General features: G+C 48.2%; 1 protein-coding gene across 2 annotated transcripts in view; it reads right to left on the reverse strand.

Annotated features, from left to right (window-relative positions):
• Window positions 1–17,305, reverse strand: part of MARK4 (microtubule affinity regulating kinase 4) — a 404,265-nt gene that overhangs the window by 92,280 nt on the left and 294,680 nt on the right. The window contains exons 15-16 of one of the 2 annotated variants that reach the window (XM_063950481.1): window positions 14,937–15,173; window positions 14,402–14,481 (exon numbers count right to left, since the gene is read on the reverse strand). In XM_063950481.1, the coding sequence (XP_063806551.1) occupies window positions 14,402–14,481; window positions 14,937–15,173 (317 nt within the window). The remainder of the gene's footprint in view (window positions 1–14,401; window positions 14,482–14,936; window positions 15,174–17,305) is intronic. The other variant, XM_063950480.1, reaches the window with a different exon arrangement.

The raw sequence follows: 17,305 nt of genomic DNA on the forward strand, positions 1-17,305 counted from the left end.
AGGCAATGAGGAAGGCTAGTCAGATGCTTGGCTGCATTGGGAGAGGAATCAGCAGCAGAAAGAAAGAAGTAATAATGCCACTGTATAGGTCATTGGTACGGCCTCATCTAGAATACTGTATTCAGTTCTGGAGGCCATATCTTCAAAAGGATATTAATACATTAGAAACTGTACAAAGGAGGGCAACTAAAATGGTGCATGGCCTACATCACAAAACATACCCAGAAAGACTAAGAAATCTCAATATGTATAGTTTGGAGCAGAGAAGAGAAAGGGGGGACATGATAGAAACTTTCAAATATATGAAGGGTTTTAACAAAGTCCAGGAGGGAAACATTCTCCAAATGAAGAGAAGCAATAGGACACGAGGACATGCACTGAGACTGGAGGGGGGGAGGTTCAGGGGAAATTTGCGGAAAAATTATTTCACAGAAAGGGTAGTGGACAAGTGGAATAGCCTCCCATCAGAGGTGGTAGAGGCTAAGACAGTAGAGCAATTTAAACATGCATGGGATAGACATAAGGATATCCTTACAAAGAAATAAGGAACAAATAAGGTTAGTGATAAAAAAAAAATAATATATAAAAAAAAAAAAGGGGCAGACTAGATGGGCCAAGTGGTTCTTATCTGCCGACAAATTCTATGTTTCTATGTTTCTATGAGTGAGCTTACATTGGTGAGTGCCGGCTTCTCTGTTTGTATGTATTAGAGCGATGTGGTCATGGGCTACATGCACCCCACCCTGTGAGTGGTAAGTGCAGCTGTGTACCCCTCTTTTGGGATGGCGAGTGCAGTGTTACGTGCACCCCACCCTTTGAGTGGTTAGTGCATTGCTGTACCCCGCTTCTGGGGTGGCGAGTGCTGTGGTTTTCTTTTTGCGTATATATATATATATATATATATATATATATGTATATATATCTATCTTCACGCTCTAAGCCAGAATGCCAGAATCCGAGTCCGGTTCGGGACTTTCCGCCAGACTCGGAAACCAAAACGTGGCAAAACGTCATCATCCCGCTGTCAGATTCTCGCGGGTTTTGGGTTCCATATAAACAGCTGCGCGTCGCCGCCATTTTCACTCCGGACTTGGAGAGTGAGGGAGACAGACCTCTGTCTCTCTGTGGGGTTGGCGTCGGGTGGGGTCAGTGTGTGCTCTCTAGGAGTGCTGTTCCTGTCACTGTGGTTTAGGGGTGCTGTTAGGGGTGCTGTCCTGACTGTCACTGGTGTTTCATGTGCTGTTAGGGGTGCTGCAGCTGTACATGTGTGTTGCTGTCCTGGCTGTCACTGTGTTGTACAGGGGGTAGGGGCACTGTCCTCCTGTATGCTGTGAAAATACAGAGATGCTGGCCCTGTATTGTATGCTGTAAAAATTCAGGGGTGCTGTTGTTAAAATAAAAGTACACTGGTCCTCTATGCTGTAAAAATACAGGGGTGCTGCTGTTAAAATAAAAGTACACTGGGCCTGTATGCTGTAAAAATACAGGGGTGCTGCTGTTAAAATGAAAGTATACAGGCCCTGTATGCTGTAAAAATACAGGGGTGTTGTTGTTAAAATAAAAGTACACTGGTCCTGTATGCTGTAAAAATACAGGGGCACTCTTGTTAAAATAAAAGTACACTGGCCCTGTATGCTGTAAAAATACAGGGGTGCTGTTGTTAAAATAAAAAGTACAGTGGCCCTGTCTTGTATGCTGTAAAAATACAGGGGTGCTGGTGTTAAATTAAAGTACACTGGTCCTGTATGCTGTAAAAATAAAAGTACACTGGTCCTGTATGCTGTAAAAAATAAGATTTTAAACCTACCGGTAAATCTTTTTCTCCTAGTCCGTAGAGGATGCTGGGGACTCCGTAAGGACCATGGGGTATAGACGGGATCCGCAGGAGACATGGGCACTCTAAAGACTTTAGAATGGGTGTGCACTGGCTCCTCCCTATATGCCCCTCCTCCAGACCTCAGTTAGAGAAACTGTGCCCAGAGGAGACGGACAGTACGAGGAAAGGATTTTTGTTAATCTAAGGGCAAGATTCATACCAGCCCACACCAATCACACCATGTAACCTGGAATATACGCAACCAGTTAACAGTATGAACAAAACAGTATCAGCCAATGACTGATCTTAACTGTAACATAACCCTTATGTAAGCAACAACTATATACAAGTCTTGCAGAAATATGTCCGCACTGGGACGGGCGCCCAGCATCCTCTACGGACTAGGAGAAAAAGATTTACCGGTAGGTTTAAAATCTTATTTTCTCTTACGTCCTAGAGGATGCTGGGAACTCCGTAAGGACCATGGGGATTATACCAAAGCTCCAGACCGGGCAGGAGAGTGCGGATGACTCTGCAGCACCGATTGAGCAAACATGAGGTCCTCCTTAGCCAGGGTATCAAACTTGTAGAATTTTGCAAAAGTGTTTGAACCCGACCAAGTAGCTGCTCGGCAAAGCTGTAATGCCGAGACGCCTCGGGCAGCTGCCCAAGAAGAGCCCACCTTCCCAGTGGAATGGGCCTCTACTGAATTTGGTAACGGCAAACCAGCCGTAGAATGAGCCTGCTGAATCGTATTACAGATCCAGCGAGCAATAGTCTGCTTCGAAGCAGGTGCGCCAATCTTATTGGCCGCATACAGGACAAACAGAGCCTCTGTTTTCCTAACCCGAGCCGTCCTGGGTACATAAATTTTTAAGGCCCTGACTACATCAAGGGACTTGGAATCCTCCAAGTCTCCCGTAGCCACAGGCACCACAATAGGTTGGTTCATATGAAAAGATGAAACCACCTTAGGCAAGAATTGAGGACGAGTCCTCAATTCTGCTCTATCCACATGGAAAATCAGATAGGGGCTTTTGTGAGACAAAACCGCCAATTCGGACACCCGCCTTGCAGATGCCAAGGCCAACAACATGACCACTTTCCAAGTGAGAAATTTTAATCCAACTATTTGAAGAGGCTCAAACCAGTGAGATTTTAGGAACTGTAACACCACGTTCAGGTTCCATGGTGCCACTGGGGGCACAAAAGGAGGCTGGATGTGCAGCACTCCCTTTACAAACGTCTGGACTTCTGGGAGAGAAGCCAATTCCTTCTTAAAGAATATAGATAGGGACGAAATCTGTACGTAATGGAGCCTAACTTCAGGCCCATATCCATTCCTGTCTGTAGAAAGTGGAGAAAACGGCCCAAGTGGAAATCTTCCGCATGAGCATTCTTGGCTACGCACCAAGATACATACTTCCTCCAGATACGGTGATAATGTTTCGCCGTCACCTCCTTTCTAGCCTTGGCGGTTTACATGAGCCACGGCTGTGATGTTGTCTGATTGAATCAGAACCAGTAGGTCGCGAAGAAGATTCCCCGCTCGTCGTAGGCCGTTGTATATGGCCCTTAATTCTAGAATGTTGGTGTGTAGACAAGCCTCCTGGCTTGACCATAGTCCCTTAAAATTCCTTCCTTGTGTGACTGCTCCCCATCCTCGGAGGCTCGCGTCCGTGGTCACCAGAATCCAGTCTTGAATGCCGAACCTGCGACCCTCTAGAAGGTGAGCACTCTGCAGCCACCACAGGAGAGACACCCTGGCCCTGGGGGACAGGCTTTTTTTCTGATGAATTTGAAGATGGGACCCGGACCACCTGTCCAGAAAGCCCCACCGAAATGTCCTTGCATGAAACCTGCCGAAGGGGATGGCCTCGTAGGTCGCCACCATTTTTCCCAGTACTCGAGTGCATTGATGGACTGACACTCTTTTAGGCTTTAACAGGTCTTTGATCATGTTCTGGAGTTCCTGGACTCTTTTCTACCGGGAGAAAAACCCCTCTGTTTAACCGTATCCAGAATCATGCCCAAAAAAATACAACTGAGTTGTCGTAACCCACTGCGACTTTGGTAAATTTAGAATGCAGCTGTGCTGTTGTAGTACTCTCAGGGAGAGAGACACTGTCTTTAATAACTGTTCCCCTGAACTCGCTTTTATCAGGGGATCGTCCAAGCATACGATACTTGTGACCCCTTGTTTGCGCAGGAGAACCATTATTTACGCCATTACCTTGGTGAAATTCTCGGGCCCGTAGAAAGCCCCAACGGCAACGGCTGAAACTGGTAATGACAATCCTGTACAGCGAACCTTAGGTACGCCCGATGAGGAGGATATATGGGGACATGAAGGTATGCATCCTTTATGTCTAGTGACTTTATAAAATCCCCCCCCTTTCCAGGCTGAATATCTCTGCCTTGAGAGAATCCATCTTGAATCTGAACCTCTTTAAATGTAGGTTTAGGGATTTTAGATTCAGAATTGGTCTGACAGAGCCATCCGGCTCTGGGACCACAAATAGGGCTGAATAAAACCCTTTTCCCTGTTGCACTAGGGGAACCATGATAAACACCTGCTGTTGACCCAGCTTTAGTATGGCAGCCAAAACTACTTTCCTCTCCGGGGAAATAGCTGGCAAGGCCGATTTGAATATCGGTGTGGAAGCCCCTCTTTGATGGATGTGGTAGAGGCCGGGGAGGACATTTTTCCTGTGAACTAGCCGTAGCCGGTGATCTTTTCCCTCTACCTCTACCTCTGGCGAGGAAATAAAGCCACGCCCCTTTCTGAACTTACGCGACCGCAAGGACTGCATCTGTTATTAGGGTGTTTCCTTTTGCTGCGGGGGAGCATAAGGCAAAAAAGACGACTTACCCGCAGTAGCTGTGAACCAGGTCCGCGAGGCCCTCCCCAAATAAAACTTCACCCTCGCAAGGTAAAGCTTTCATATGACTCTCCGAGTCAGCATCACCTGTCCCTTGACGGGTCCGCAGGGACCTACTAGCAGAACCTGCCATGGCATTAGCCCTTGAACCCAAACACCCAATTCCTCTCGCAGCGTCTGTCATATATAGTGCTGCGTCCTTGGTGTGACCTAAGGCCAACCCATACTATCTTTTTCTAGGGTGTCAATGTTAGACGACAAGTTACCAGCCCAAGCTGTAATTGCGCTACCTACCCATGCCGACGCTACTGCAGGTCTAAATAGGGCTCCGGCAGTCGCATAAAATTTATTTTAAGGTAGATTCCTGCAGTCTAATGTCAGGAGTCTCTCAAGCTGTTTTAAATAAAACGGTCAGCTCATGAGACGAGTTAGGTTATTTTTCTTTAAACATGCAGACCCTCGTGTCAGGGACAGAGGAATCCTCTGCAAAACAACGTGTATTACAATAAACCTATATTGAATACTGTTGCGACTCATGGGTGCAACCTTGCATCATCCTAGTCGACACTGGAGTTGGAATCCATGTCGGTATCAGTGTCTCCTAACTGGGCAAAGGGACATTTATGGGACACAGTAAAAGCCATGAGTTAATTCCCTGCTCGTCTTTGGACTCTGCTTTGTCCAATCTGTAATAAAGCCACATTCCACATGTCCACCCAATCAGGTGTCGGCTGTGCCGACGGAGACACCACCACCATCTGCTCTGCTACCTCCCAAGACGAGCCTTCCGCTTCAGACATGTTGACACACACGTACGGACACCCCCACACACACTGGGATAAATAAATATGGGGACTGACCCACAATAAGGCCCTTTGGAGAGACAGAGAGAGAATGCCAGCACACACCCAGCGCCACAATATGCTGAAACCAAGGTCCCAGCCTTAATAGCGCTTTATATATAAATATATGTACAAACTGCACCAAATAAATGTGCCCCCCCTCGTTTTTGTCCCGTTATTGTTCAGCAGGGGAGAGTCTGGGAGCAGCTTCTCTGCAGCATGCTGTGGAGAAAAATGGCGCTGGTTAGTGCTGGAGGATCAAGCCCCGCCCCCTCGACGGCGGTCTTCGGTCCCGCTCAATTTCTTTATACCGGCGGGGATTTTATATTATATTGCCTCAGCAGTATCTAATAACTGTGCCAGTGCTGTTCATGAGGTAAAAATTGCTGCCCAGGGTGCCCCCCCCTGCGCCCGTACAGTGCCTTCTTTGTGTGTGTGTGTGTGTGTGTGTGTGTGTGTGTGTGTGTGTGTGTGTGTGTGTGTTGGGAGCAATGGCGCGCAGCATTACCTCAGGGAAGATCTGAAGTCTTCTGCCGCCTTTGAAGTCTTCTTTCTTCTCATACTCACCCGGCTTCTACCGGCTCTGCGAGGAGGACGGCGGCGCGGCTCTGGGACGAACAGCGAGGGGAGACCTGCGTTCCGACTCCCTCTGGAGCTAATGGTGTCCAGTAGCCTAAGAAGCAGAGCCTATCAGTTAAGTAGGTCTGCTCCTCTCCCCTCAGTCCCACGATGCAGGGAGCCTGTTGCCAGCAGTGCTCCCTGAAAATAAAAAACCTAACAAAAGTCTTTTCAGAGAAACTCAGGAGACCTCCCTGTAATGCACCCAGTCTCCTCTGGGCACAGGATCTAACTGAGGTCTGGAGGAGGGGCATAGAGGGAGGAGCCAGTGCACACCCATACTAAAAGTTCTTTATAGTGCCCATGTCTCCTGCGGAGCCCGTCTATACCCCATGGTCCTTACGGAGTCCCCAGCATCCTCTAGGACGTAAGAGAAATATATATATATATATATATATACATACACAGATTTCTTATTGCACATACTGTAGGTGGATATTCAGTTAACCCTTTTTGCATGAAAAGCTGTGATTTCACCATGAATCTTGAAAACCCTCCATTCAATTATCCGCAGTAATTTATGGGCAAAGTTGGGAAAAATCCCTATTTTAAAAGGTAAGAATGTTGGTATTTGGTTCAGAGCTCATGGGACAAATCCGCCTCCCAAAGACTAATTAAACACTTTGAAGTTTTTTAATTATTTCGATTGACCAATAATGACGTCATTTTTGGGGAGATAAAGGGGGTCATTCAGACCTGATCAACGCTAGGTTTTTTCGCTGCGCTGCGATCAGGTCAGAGCTGAACATGCGTATGCACCATAATGTGGACGTGCGTCATACGGGTGCAAAGTGGATCATTGCTGTACAATGCGTTTTACGAAGAATCCATTCGCACAGCCGATCGCAAGGAGAGTGACAGGAAGAAGGCGTTTGTGGGCGGCAACTGACCATTTTCTGGGAGTGGTTGGAAAAACGCAGGCGTGTCCAAGCGTTTGCAGGGCGGGTGTCTGTCGTCAATTCCGGACCCGGACAGGCTGATGTGATCGCAGCGGCTGAGTAAGTCCTGGGCAACTCAGAAACTGCACAAGATCTTTTTGTACCGCTCGGCTGCACATGTACACACTTGCACAGCTAAAATACACGCCCCCATAGGCGGCGACTATCTGATCGCAGCGCTGCAAAAAACTGCTAGCGAGCGATCAGGTCTGAATTGTCAGCGTCCGGGGTCTTACCGGTACGCTGGGGCCGCGGGGCTGGCTTGCAGGCGGCTTGTGTGCAGCTGCGGCGGAGGGCTGCCGCGCCGGGTTCGTGGGCAGCGGTGGTGAGGGGGTCCGCTCGTGGTGGCGGGACGCCGCTGCAGTGGGTCTCTCCTTGCCAGGGCGGTTGCTAGGAGACCAGGGGCAGTGTTCTGTGTGGCCTTACAGGGAGGTCTGCATTACTGGGCGCCGCCATGTTGGAGACCAAAGTTTGAGGCATAGTTCTGGCTTCCTGTCCCTTCCAGCCAATCCAGGGAGAGTTCTCCTTATAAAAGGGGGCTGGTTTATGTCAGGGAGGCCAGTGCTTCAAGTTACAACCCTGTTGTAGGTGCTTTAGCCCTGTGCTCCCAGGATTCTTGCCGTATTCTGGTTACTCCTAACGCTGCTTAGCCGGTTCTCGGTTGCTGCTGCCGCCCTGCCTTTCCTAACCTACTGCCGCCTGTGGAAGCGCTCCTGGAAACCCCGGTCCAGTAAGACCCTTTGGGCACTGACGGCCCCGGGCTTTCTGCCTCATCTTTCGTGCCACAGTCCGCAGATCTTTGTCTCCAGCCACGTCTCTGAACCACCGTCCACAGTCCGCAGATCTTTGTCTCCAGCCACGTCTCTGAGCCACCGTCCACAGTCCGCAGATCTTTGTCTCCAGCCACGTCTCTGAACCACCGTCCACAGTCCATTATCTACAGCCTCGTCTTTCAAGTCACAATCCACAGTTCCTTGTCTACAACTACGTCTTTAAGTCATCGTTCACAAGCCACAGTTCTCTACCTCAGCCTCAATCTCAAGAACTACAACTCACTGACTCTTAGCTCCACCTGCCTTCTGCATTGCCCTTGTCCCATGAGAAGGAACTATATCCAACCCCCTCGCCTTATTCATCCGCAGACAAATACTTCCTTGGGCAAGTCTCAGCTGCCGGATCCTCAAACTTTGCTAGGCGTGACATGAATGACCCCCATAGTGCAAAGTGATGGAATTTTGGGTTCAAGGTATGGGAAGCAGTCTGTCTTTTTTCACTTTATTTTTTAAAGTCCTCTAAAATGATCCAAATATATACCTATAGCCATTTTTTAATGTACCCCAAATTTAATGAGAGCACTAATTTTGCTGGAAAAAAAATGCACATAACAGCTCTTTGACTCTATTTAAGTACCCCAAATCCATGTACTATGACCTGTAATACACTTCTATACCGTTGTCTTATGATAGTTTAGCATCAGAGGGCGGAACAACCCCGCGGTATTGTGTGTTGGATAAGGATGAAAGTCCTACGAGCCTGTTTAAGGATATATACTTTCTGTGACATCAAGAAGGTTGAACTAATGTTAACATCTGTATACTGTATCCCCTTGGAAGAGGGAAGAGACTTCTTTAAGACTTTGAGCAATAAACATCTTGCCTTCATCTTGCGACCAGCAGGAATGCGACACACGCAGTCCCATTCTCCGCCTGTTCTGGTGTGAGCCCAGCGTCTCCAAGCTTCACCTTCTGCCAGCTACGGATGCAAGGCCGATGGTCAGTGGGGGTCAACCAACGCCAGTCAGGAGGTGTGGCAGCAGCGTATCCTGGCATACACAGCAGCAAGCGGTTCAGGCGCAGATGGTAGAAGCCTGAGCAGAAAAGAGGTTCCAGGGCTGGTGGTAGGACCTGCTGGTGGCAGCAACATGCCCACCCACTGTAACAGGCAGTTACTGATGGTAAGGTCCCTTGAGACCCAAACCCAATCTGTGATTGCTTGGTGTGGGCAGCGAGGTAGGTAAGTGGCTATGCCATGTGCTGAGTTGTGCAGTGGGAGCCACTCTTCTCCGCATTGCCCACAGAGGTTTATTGTAGCCAATTCGTGGCAATTATTTGCTTCTCATCCCTTTTTTTTTACAGATTTTTTCTCTACGGTGACAAAAGCCAAAATGTTCCTGGACTCCCTGGTAGGAGATCATCTAGTACAGGGTTCTGTTGTAGAAGGTTATTAGTGTTACATTCACCTTCTGAGGCCTTTACAACCAATATCTCTGATACAGGCAGAAGAGATGGAATTTACAGTGACCCTGATTCACTATTACCCCGCTGTCACTGCTACCCCGCTGCCGCTACTACCCCGCTGTCCCTACTACCCTCCTGACGCTACTACCCCGCTGTCCCTACTACCCCGCTGTCGCTATTACCCTCTTGTCACTATTACCCTCTTGTCACTATTACCCTCTTGTCACTATTACCCTCCTGTCACTATTACCCCGCTGTCGCTACTGCCCAGCTGTCCCTACTACCCTCCTGTCGCTACTACCTCGCTGTCACTATTACCCCGCTGTCACTATTACCCTCCTGTCACTATTACTCTCCTGTCACTATTACCCCGCTGTCGCTATTACCCCGCTGTCGCTATTACCCCGCTGTCGCTATTACTCCGATGTCGCTATTACCCCGCTGTTGCTATTACCCCGCTGTCGCTATTACCCCGCTGTCACTATTACCCCGCTGTCATTTTTACCCCGCTGTCACTATTACCCTCTTGTCGCTATTACCCCGCTGTCACTATTACCCTCCTGTCACTATTACCCCGCTGTCGCTATTACCCTCCTGTCACTATTACCCCGCTGTCGCTATTACCCTCCTGTCACTATTACCCCGCTGTCGCTATTACCCTCCTGTCACTATTACCCCGCTGTCACTATTACCCCGCTGTCATTTTTACCCCGCTGTCACTATTACCCTCTTGTCGCTATTACCCCGCTGTCACTATTACCCTCCTGTCACTATTACCCCGCTGTCGCTATTACCCTCCTGTCACTATTACCCCGCTGTCACTATTACTCTCCTGTCACTATTACCCCGCTGTCACTATTACTCTCCTGTCGCTATTACCCCGCTGTCACTATTACCCTCCTGTCGCTATTACCCCGCTGTCGCTATTACCCTCCTGTCACTATTACCCCGCTGTCGCTATTACCCTCCTGTCACTATTACCCCGCTGTCGCTATTACCCTCCAGTCACTATTACCCCGCTGTCACTATTACCCCGCTGTCACTATTACCCTCCTGTCACTATTACCCCGCTGTCGCTATTACCCCGCTGTCACTATTACTCTCCTGTCACTATTACCCCGCTGTCGCTATTACCCTCCTGTCACTATTACCCCGCTGTCGCTATTACCCTCCTGTCACTATTACCCCGCTGTCACTATTACTCTCCTGTCACTATTACCCCGCTGTCGCTATTACCCTCCTGTCACTATTACCCCGCTGTCGCTATTACCCTCCTGTCACTATTACCCCGCTGTCACTATTACCCTCCTGTCACTATTACCCCGCTGTCGCTATTACCCTCCTGTCACTATTACCCCGCTGTCACTATTACCCTCCTGTCACTATTACCCCGCTGTCGCTATTACCCCGCTGTCGCTATTACCCCGCTGTCACTATTACCCTCCTGTCGCTATTACCCCGCTGTCGCTATTACCCTCCTGTCACTATTACCCCGCTGTCGCTATTACCCTCCAGTCACTATTACCCCGCTGTCACTATTACCCCGCTGTCGCTATTACCCTCCTGTCACTATTACCCCGCTGTCGCTATTACCCTCCAGTCACTATTACCCCGCTGTCACTATTACCCCGCTGTCGCTATTACCCTCCTGTCACTATTACCCCGCTGTCACTATTACTCTCCTGTCACTATTACCCCGCTGTCACTATTACCCTCCTGTCACTATTACCCCGCTGTCACTATTACCCCGCTGTCACTATTACCCCGCTGTCACTATTACCCTCCTGTCACTATTACCCCGCTGTCGCTATTACCCTCCTGTCACTATTACCCCGCTGTCACTATTACTCTCCTGTCACTATTACCCCGCTGTCGCTATTACCCTCCTGTCACTATTACCCCGCTGTCGCTATTACCCCGCTGTCGCTATTACCCCGCTGTCACTATTACCCTCCTGTCACTATTACCCCGCTGTCGCTATTACCCTCCAGTCACTATTACCCCGCTGTCACTATTACCCCGCTGTCACTATTACCCCGCTGTCGCTATTACCCTCCTGTCACTATTACCCCGCTGTCACTATTACTCTCCTGTCACTATTACCCCGCTGCCGCTATTACCCCGCTGTCACTATTACCCCGCTGTCACTATTACCCCGCTGTCGCTATTACCCTCCTGTCACTATTACCCCGCTGTCGCTATTACCCTCCTGTCACTATTACCCCGCTGTCGCTATTACCCCGCTGTCGCTATTACCCCGCTGTCGCTATTACCCCGCTGTCACTATTACCCCGCTGTCGCTATTACCCTCCAGTCACTATTACCCCGCTGTCACTATTACCCCGCTGTCACTATTACCCTCCTGTCACTATTACCCCGCTGTCGCTATTACCCCGCTGTCACTATTACTCTCCTGTCACTATTACCCCGCTGTCGCTATTACCCTCCTGTCACTATTACCCCGCTGTCGCTATTACCCTCCTGTCACTATTACCCCGCTGTCACTATTACTCTCCTGTCACTATTACCCCGCTGTCGCTATTACCCTCCTGTCACTATTACCCCGCTGTCGCTATTACCCTCCTGTCACTATTACCCCGCTGTCACTATTACCCTCCTGTCACTATTACCCCGCTGTCGCTATTACCCTCCTGTCACTATTACCCCGCTGTCACTATTACCCTCCTGTCACTATTACCCCGCTGTCGCTATTACCCCGCTGTCGCTATTACCCCGCTGTCACTATTACCCTCCTGTCGCTATTACCCCGCTGTCGCTATTACCCTCCTGTCACTATTACCCCGCTGTCGCTATTACCCTCCAGTCACTATTACCCCGCTGTCACTATTACCCCGCTGTCGCTATTACCCTCCTGTCACTATTACCCCGCTGTCACTATTACTCTCCTGTCACTATTACCCCGCTGTCGCTATTACCCTCCTGTCACTATTACCCCGCTGTCGCTATTACCCTCCAGTCACTATTACCCCGCTGTCACTATTACCCCGCTGTCGCTATTACCCTCCTGTCACTATTACCCCGCTGTCACTATTACTCTCCTGTCACTATTACCCCGCTGTCACTATTACCCTCCTGTCGCTATTACCCCGCTGTCACTATTACCCCGCTGTCACTATTACCCTCCTGTCACTATTACCCCGCTGTCGCTATTACCCTCCTGTCACTATTACCCCGCTGTCACTATTACTCTCCTGTCACTATTACCCCGCTGTCGCTATTACCCTCCTGTCACTATTACCCCGCTGTCGCTATTACCCCGCTGTCGCTATTACCCCGCTGTCACTATTACCCTCCTGTCACTATTACCCCGCTGTCGCTATTACCCTCCAGTCACTATTACCCCGCTGTCACTATTACCCCGCTGTCACTATTACCCCGCTGTCGCTATTACCCTCCTGTCACTATTACCCCGCTGTCACTATTACTCTCCTGTCACTATTACCCCGCTGCCGCTATTACCCCGCTGTCACTATTACCCCGCTGTCACTATTACCCCGCTGTCGCTATTACCCTCCTGTCACTATTACCCCGCTGTCGCTATTACCCTCCTGTCACTATTACCCCGCTGTCGCTATTACCCCGCTGTCGCTATTACCCCGCTGTCACTATTACCCTCCTGTCACTATTACCCCGCTGTCGCTATTACCCTCCTGTCACTATTACCCCGCTGTCACTATTACCCCGCTGTCGTGTTCATAAACATGGGACGGAGACCTAGACCGCTCTGCATATTATATACGTGACTCTTACATAACTAATCACCCTCTTACAGTATATTACTTATATATACCGCCTTCCAACGTGTAACAATGATCTTACTAGTATACTTATTCTTATACGGCTTCTATAATAGTAATCACCATCTGCACGCTTAATAAATCATTTCCGTTCAATACTGATACAATCACAGTTTCTATATATTTGGTATTGGATTGCAGTGCAGTATTATTATTATTACATATTATTATAGCAAAGTTCTGTAAGTAAGACCCTCGGCACATCCGGATATGTGCTGCAACATCCATACATCGCAACAATTGCTGCATTTATAGTCTACAAACAACAGTCATATTAGGCATGATGTAATGGCGTCTGAGCGTTCCGGAGGTGAGGGAAGCCGGCCATAACGTCGGAGCGTGCCGGAGGTGAGGGAAGCCGGCCATAGTGTCTGAGCGTGCCAGAGGTGAGGGAAGTCGGCCATAACGTCGGAGCGTGCCGGAGGTGAGGGAAGCCGGCCATAGCGTCGGAGCGTGCCGGAGGTGAGGGAAGCCGGCCATAACGTCGGAGCGTGCCGGAGGTGAGGGAAGCCGGCCATAACGTCGGAGCGTGCCGGAGGTGAGGGAAGCCGGCCATAGCGTCGGAGCTTGCCGGAGGTGAGGGAAGCCGGCCATAGCGTCGGAGCTTGCCGGAGGTGAGGGAAGCCGGCCATAACGTCGGAGCGTGCCGGAGGTGAGGGAAGCCGGCCATAGCGTTGGAGTGTGCCGGAGGTGAGGGAAGCCGGCCATACCGTCGGAGCGTGCCGGAGGTGAGGGAAGCTGGCCATAGCGTCGGAGCGTGCCGGAGGTGAGAGAAGCCGGCCATAACGTCGGAGCGTGCCGGAGGTGAGGGAAGCCGGCCATAGCGTCGGAGTGTGCCGGAGGTGAGGGAAGCCGGCCATAACGTCAGAGCGTGCCGGAGGTGAGGGAAGCCGGCCATAATGTCTGTGCGTGCCAGAGGTGAGGGAAGCCGGCCATAATGTCTGAGCGTGCCGAAGGTGAGGGATGTCGGCCATAGCGTCGGAGCGTGCCGGAGGTGAGGGAAGCCGGCAGACGCTATCACATCTCGCTTGTGAATTCTATAGATGTGGTAACTGAACTCTATCTATGGCACATTCTGAATAAAATACGCGTTCTCTGTAGAACTACTTGTCCCAGCCACACACAGCCCCTCTAAAATGAAATAACGAGTAGTAAGAGGGATGTCTCCTTCTCTTTGTACATATATACAAGATATGACCCTGTGAGATAAGACACATAAAGCAGGGGAGATATTAGAGTGTTACACTTACTGATCTTGCTGTCCTGAGGGAGAGACACTCCAGACACACAGCGGTGAGACGCCTGTCTCTTAGAGGGGTCAAGAGCGACCCTGGAGAGGAGGCAGAGAGAAGAAGAAAAGGGAGAGGACGGGGTGAGAGAAAAAACATGAGTAGACAGATGAAAGGAAAAGAAGAATCTGCAGTCAAAGAGGACAGAGGTAGCAAGATGGCCGCTCACTCTCCGCCTGTGACCTCATATGTCATGTGACCCATATATACAGTGCTGGGCGGATACGCTATAAGTGTAGACGGACATTAGTATCTTGATTGGGGTAAATGCACAAGAAATCTATGTACAGGGCACAATTTGTGGTTAGCGCTAATCACTGCTAAATTCACATTAGGAAATTAGTCCCCAGTGACGTACAGCGCTACTGCTGCTGTATCATAACGCCCAGCGTGCTCAGAAAGCTGCTGAGAAGCATGCTGGGAGTTGTAGTGAGCCCCGGTAGTAGTCTGTGTCACCCTGTAGGTAGTGGGGGTTTATCATCTTTGAATCACTTACCTGCGAGTTAGTTTGGAGGTCAGTTTGCTAAACAGGTTTGAGGTGGCTCTGGTCCGGCTCTGGTTTAACCCCTCGTGAGGATGTGTAGGCGAGCTGGGAGGTGGGTTCTGCCCCCTCCGATCTCTGACATGGCCACCGTGAAAAGTGCTACGAACGTTGGATCCCCGAGAGAGACTGCTCCGCTCAGCAATGCTCTGTGTGGAGGGTGAGGAGGCAGGCGGGCGAGAGGGAGTAGAGCTGGGAGGAGAAGAGACGTATTGCTGGGATATCACAAAACAACGGGCGACAGAGCCCTGAGGTAAGTACAATCAGTTCTTCCATATTCTTATTTACATGTCGCTTATATAATACACTATTCCTGCATTATTACAGTACAGGTAAGTAGCCCTCACAGAACACAAGCTACATACATCTATATAATACACTATTCCTGCATTATTACAGTACAGGTAAGTAGCCCTCATAGAATACAAGCTATATCCATCTATATAATACACTATTCCTGCATTATTACAGTACAGGTAAGTAGCCCTCACAGAACACAAGCTACATACATCTATATAATATACTATTCCTGCATTATTACAGTACAGGTAAGTAGCCCTCACAGAACACAAGCTACATACATCTATATAATACACTATTCCTGCATTATTACAGTACAGGTAAGTAGCCCTCACAGAACACAAGCTACATCTATCTATATAATACACTATTCCTGCATTATTACAGTACAGGTAAGTAGCCCTCACAGAACACAAGCTACATACATCTATATAATACACTATTCCTGCATTATTACAGTACAGGTAAGTAGCCCTCACAGAACACAAGCTACATCCATCTATATAATACACTATTCCTGCATTATTACAGTACAGGTAAGTAGCCCTCACAGAACACAAGCTACATCCATCTATATAATACACTATTCCTGCATTATTACAGTACAGGTAAGTAGCCCTCACAGAACACAAGCTACATCCATCTATATAATACACTATTCCTGCATTATTACAGTACAGGTAAGTAGCCCTCACAGAACACAAGCTACATCCATCTATATAATACACTATTCCTGCATTATTACAGTACAGGTAAGTAGCCCTCACAGAGCACAAGCTACATACATCTATATAATACACTATTCCTGCATTATTACAGTACAGGTAAGTAGCCCTCATAGAGCACAAGCTACATACATCTATATAATACACTATTCCTGCATTATTACAGTACAGGTAAGTAGCCCTCATAGAACACAAGCTACATACATCTATATAATACACTATTCCTGCATTATTACAGTACAGGTAAGTAGCCCTCACAGAACACAAGCTACATACATCTATATAATACACTATTCCTGCATTATTACATTACAGGTAAGTAGCCCACACAGAACACAAGCTACATCCATCTATATAATACACTATTCCTGCATTATTATAGTACAGGTAAGTAGCCCTCATAGAGCACAAGCTACATACATCTATATAATACACTATTCCTGCATTATTACATTACAGGTAAGTAGCCCTCACAGAACACAAGCTACATACATCTATATAATACACTATTCCTGCATTATTACAGTACAGGTAAGTAGCCCTCACAGAACACAAGCTACATACATCTATATAATACACTATTACTGCATTATTACAGTACAGGTAAGTAGCCCTCACAGAACACAAGCTACATACATCTATAGAATACACTATTCCTGCATTATTACAGTACAGGTAAGTAGCCCTCACAGAACACAAGCTACATACATCTATATAATACACTATTACTGCATTATTACAGTACAGGTAAGTAGCCCTCACAGAACACAAGCTACATACATCTATAGAATACACTATTCCTGCATTATTACAGTACAGGTAAGTAGCCCTCACAGAACACAAGCTACATACATCTATATAATACACTATTACTGCATTATTACAGTACAGGTAAGTAGCCCTCACAGAACACAAGCTACATCCATTTATATAATACACTATTCCTGCATTATTACAGTACAGGTAAGTAGTCCTCACAGAGCACAAGCTACATACATCTATATAATACACTATTCCTGCATTATTACAGTACAGGTAAGTAGCCCTCACAGAACACAAGCTACATACATCTATATAATACACTATTCCTGCATTATTACAGTACAGGTAAGTAGCCCTCACAGAACACAAGCTACATACATCTATATAATACACTATTCCTGCATTATTACAGTACAGGTAAGTAGCCCTCATAGAGCACAAGCTACATACATCTATATAATACACTATTCCTGCATTATTACAGTACAGGTAAGTAGCCCTCACAGAACACAAGCTACATACATCTATATAATACAC

Source organism: Pseudophryne corroboree (assembly GCF_028390025.1).
Source record: "Pseudophryne corroboree isolate aPseCor3 chromosome 8 unlocalized genomic scaffold, aPseCor3.hap2 SUPER_8_unloc_6, whole genome shotgun sequence".
NCBI classification, from domain to species: domain Eukaryota; kingdom Metazoa; phylum Chordata; class Amphibia; order Anura; family Myobatrachidae; genus Pseudophryne; species Pseudophryne corroboree.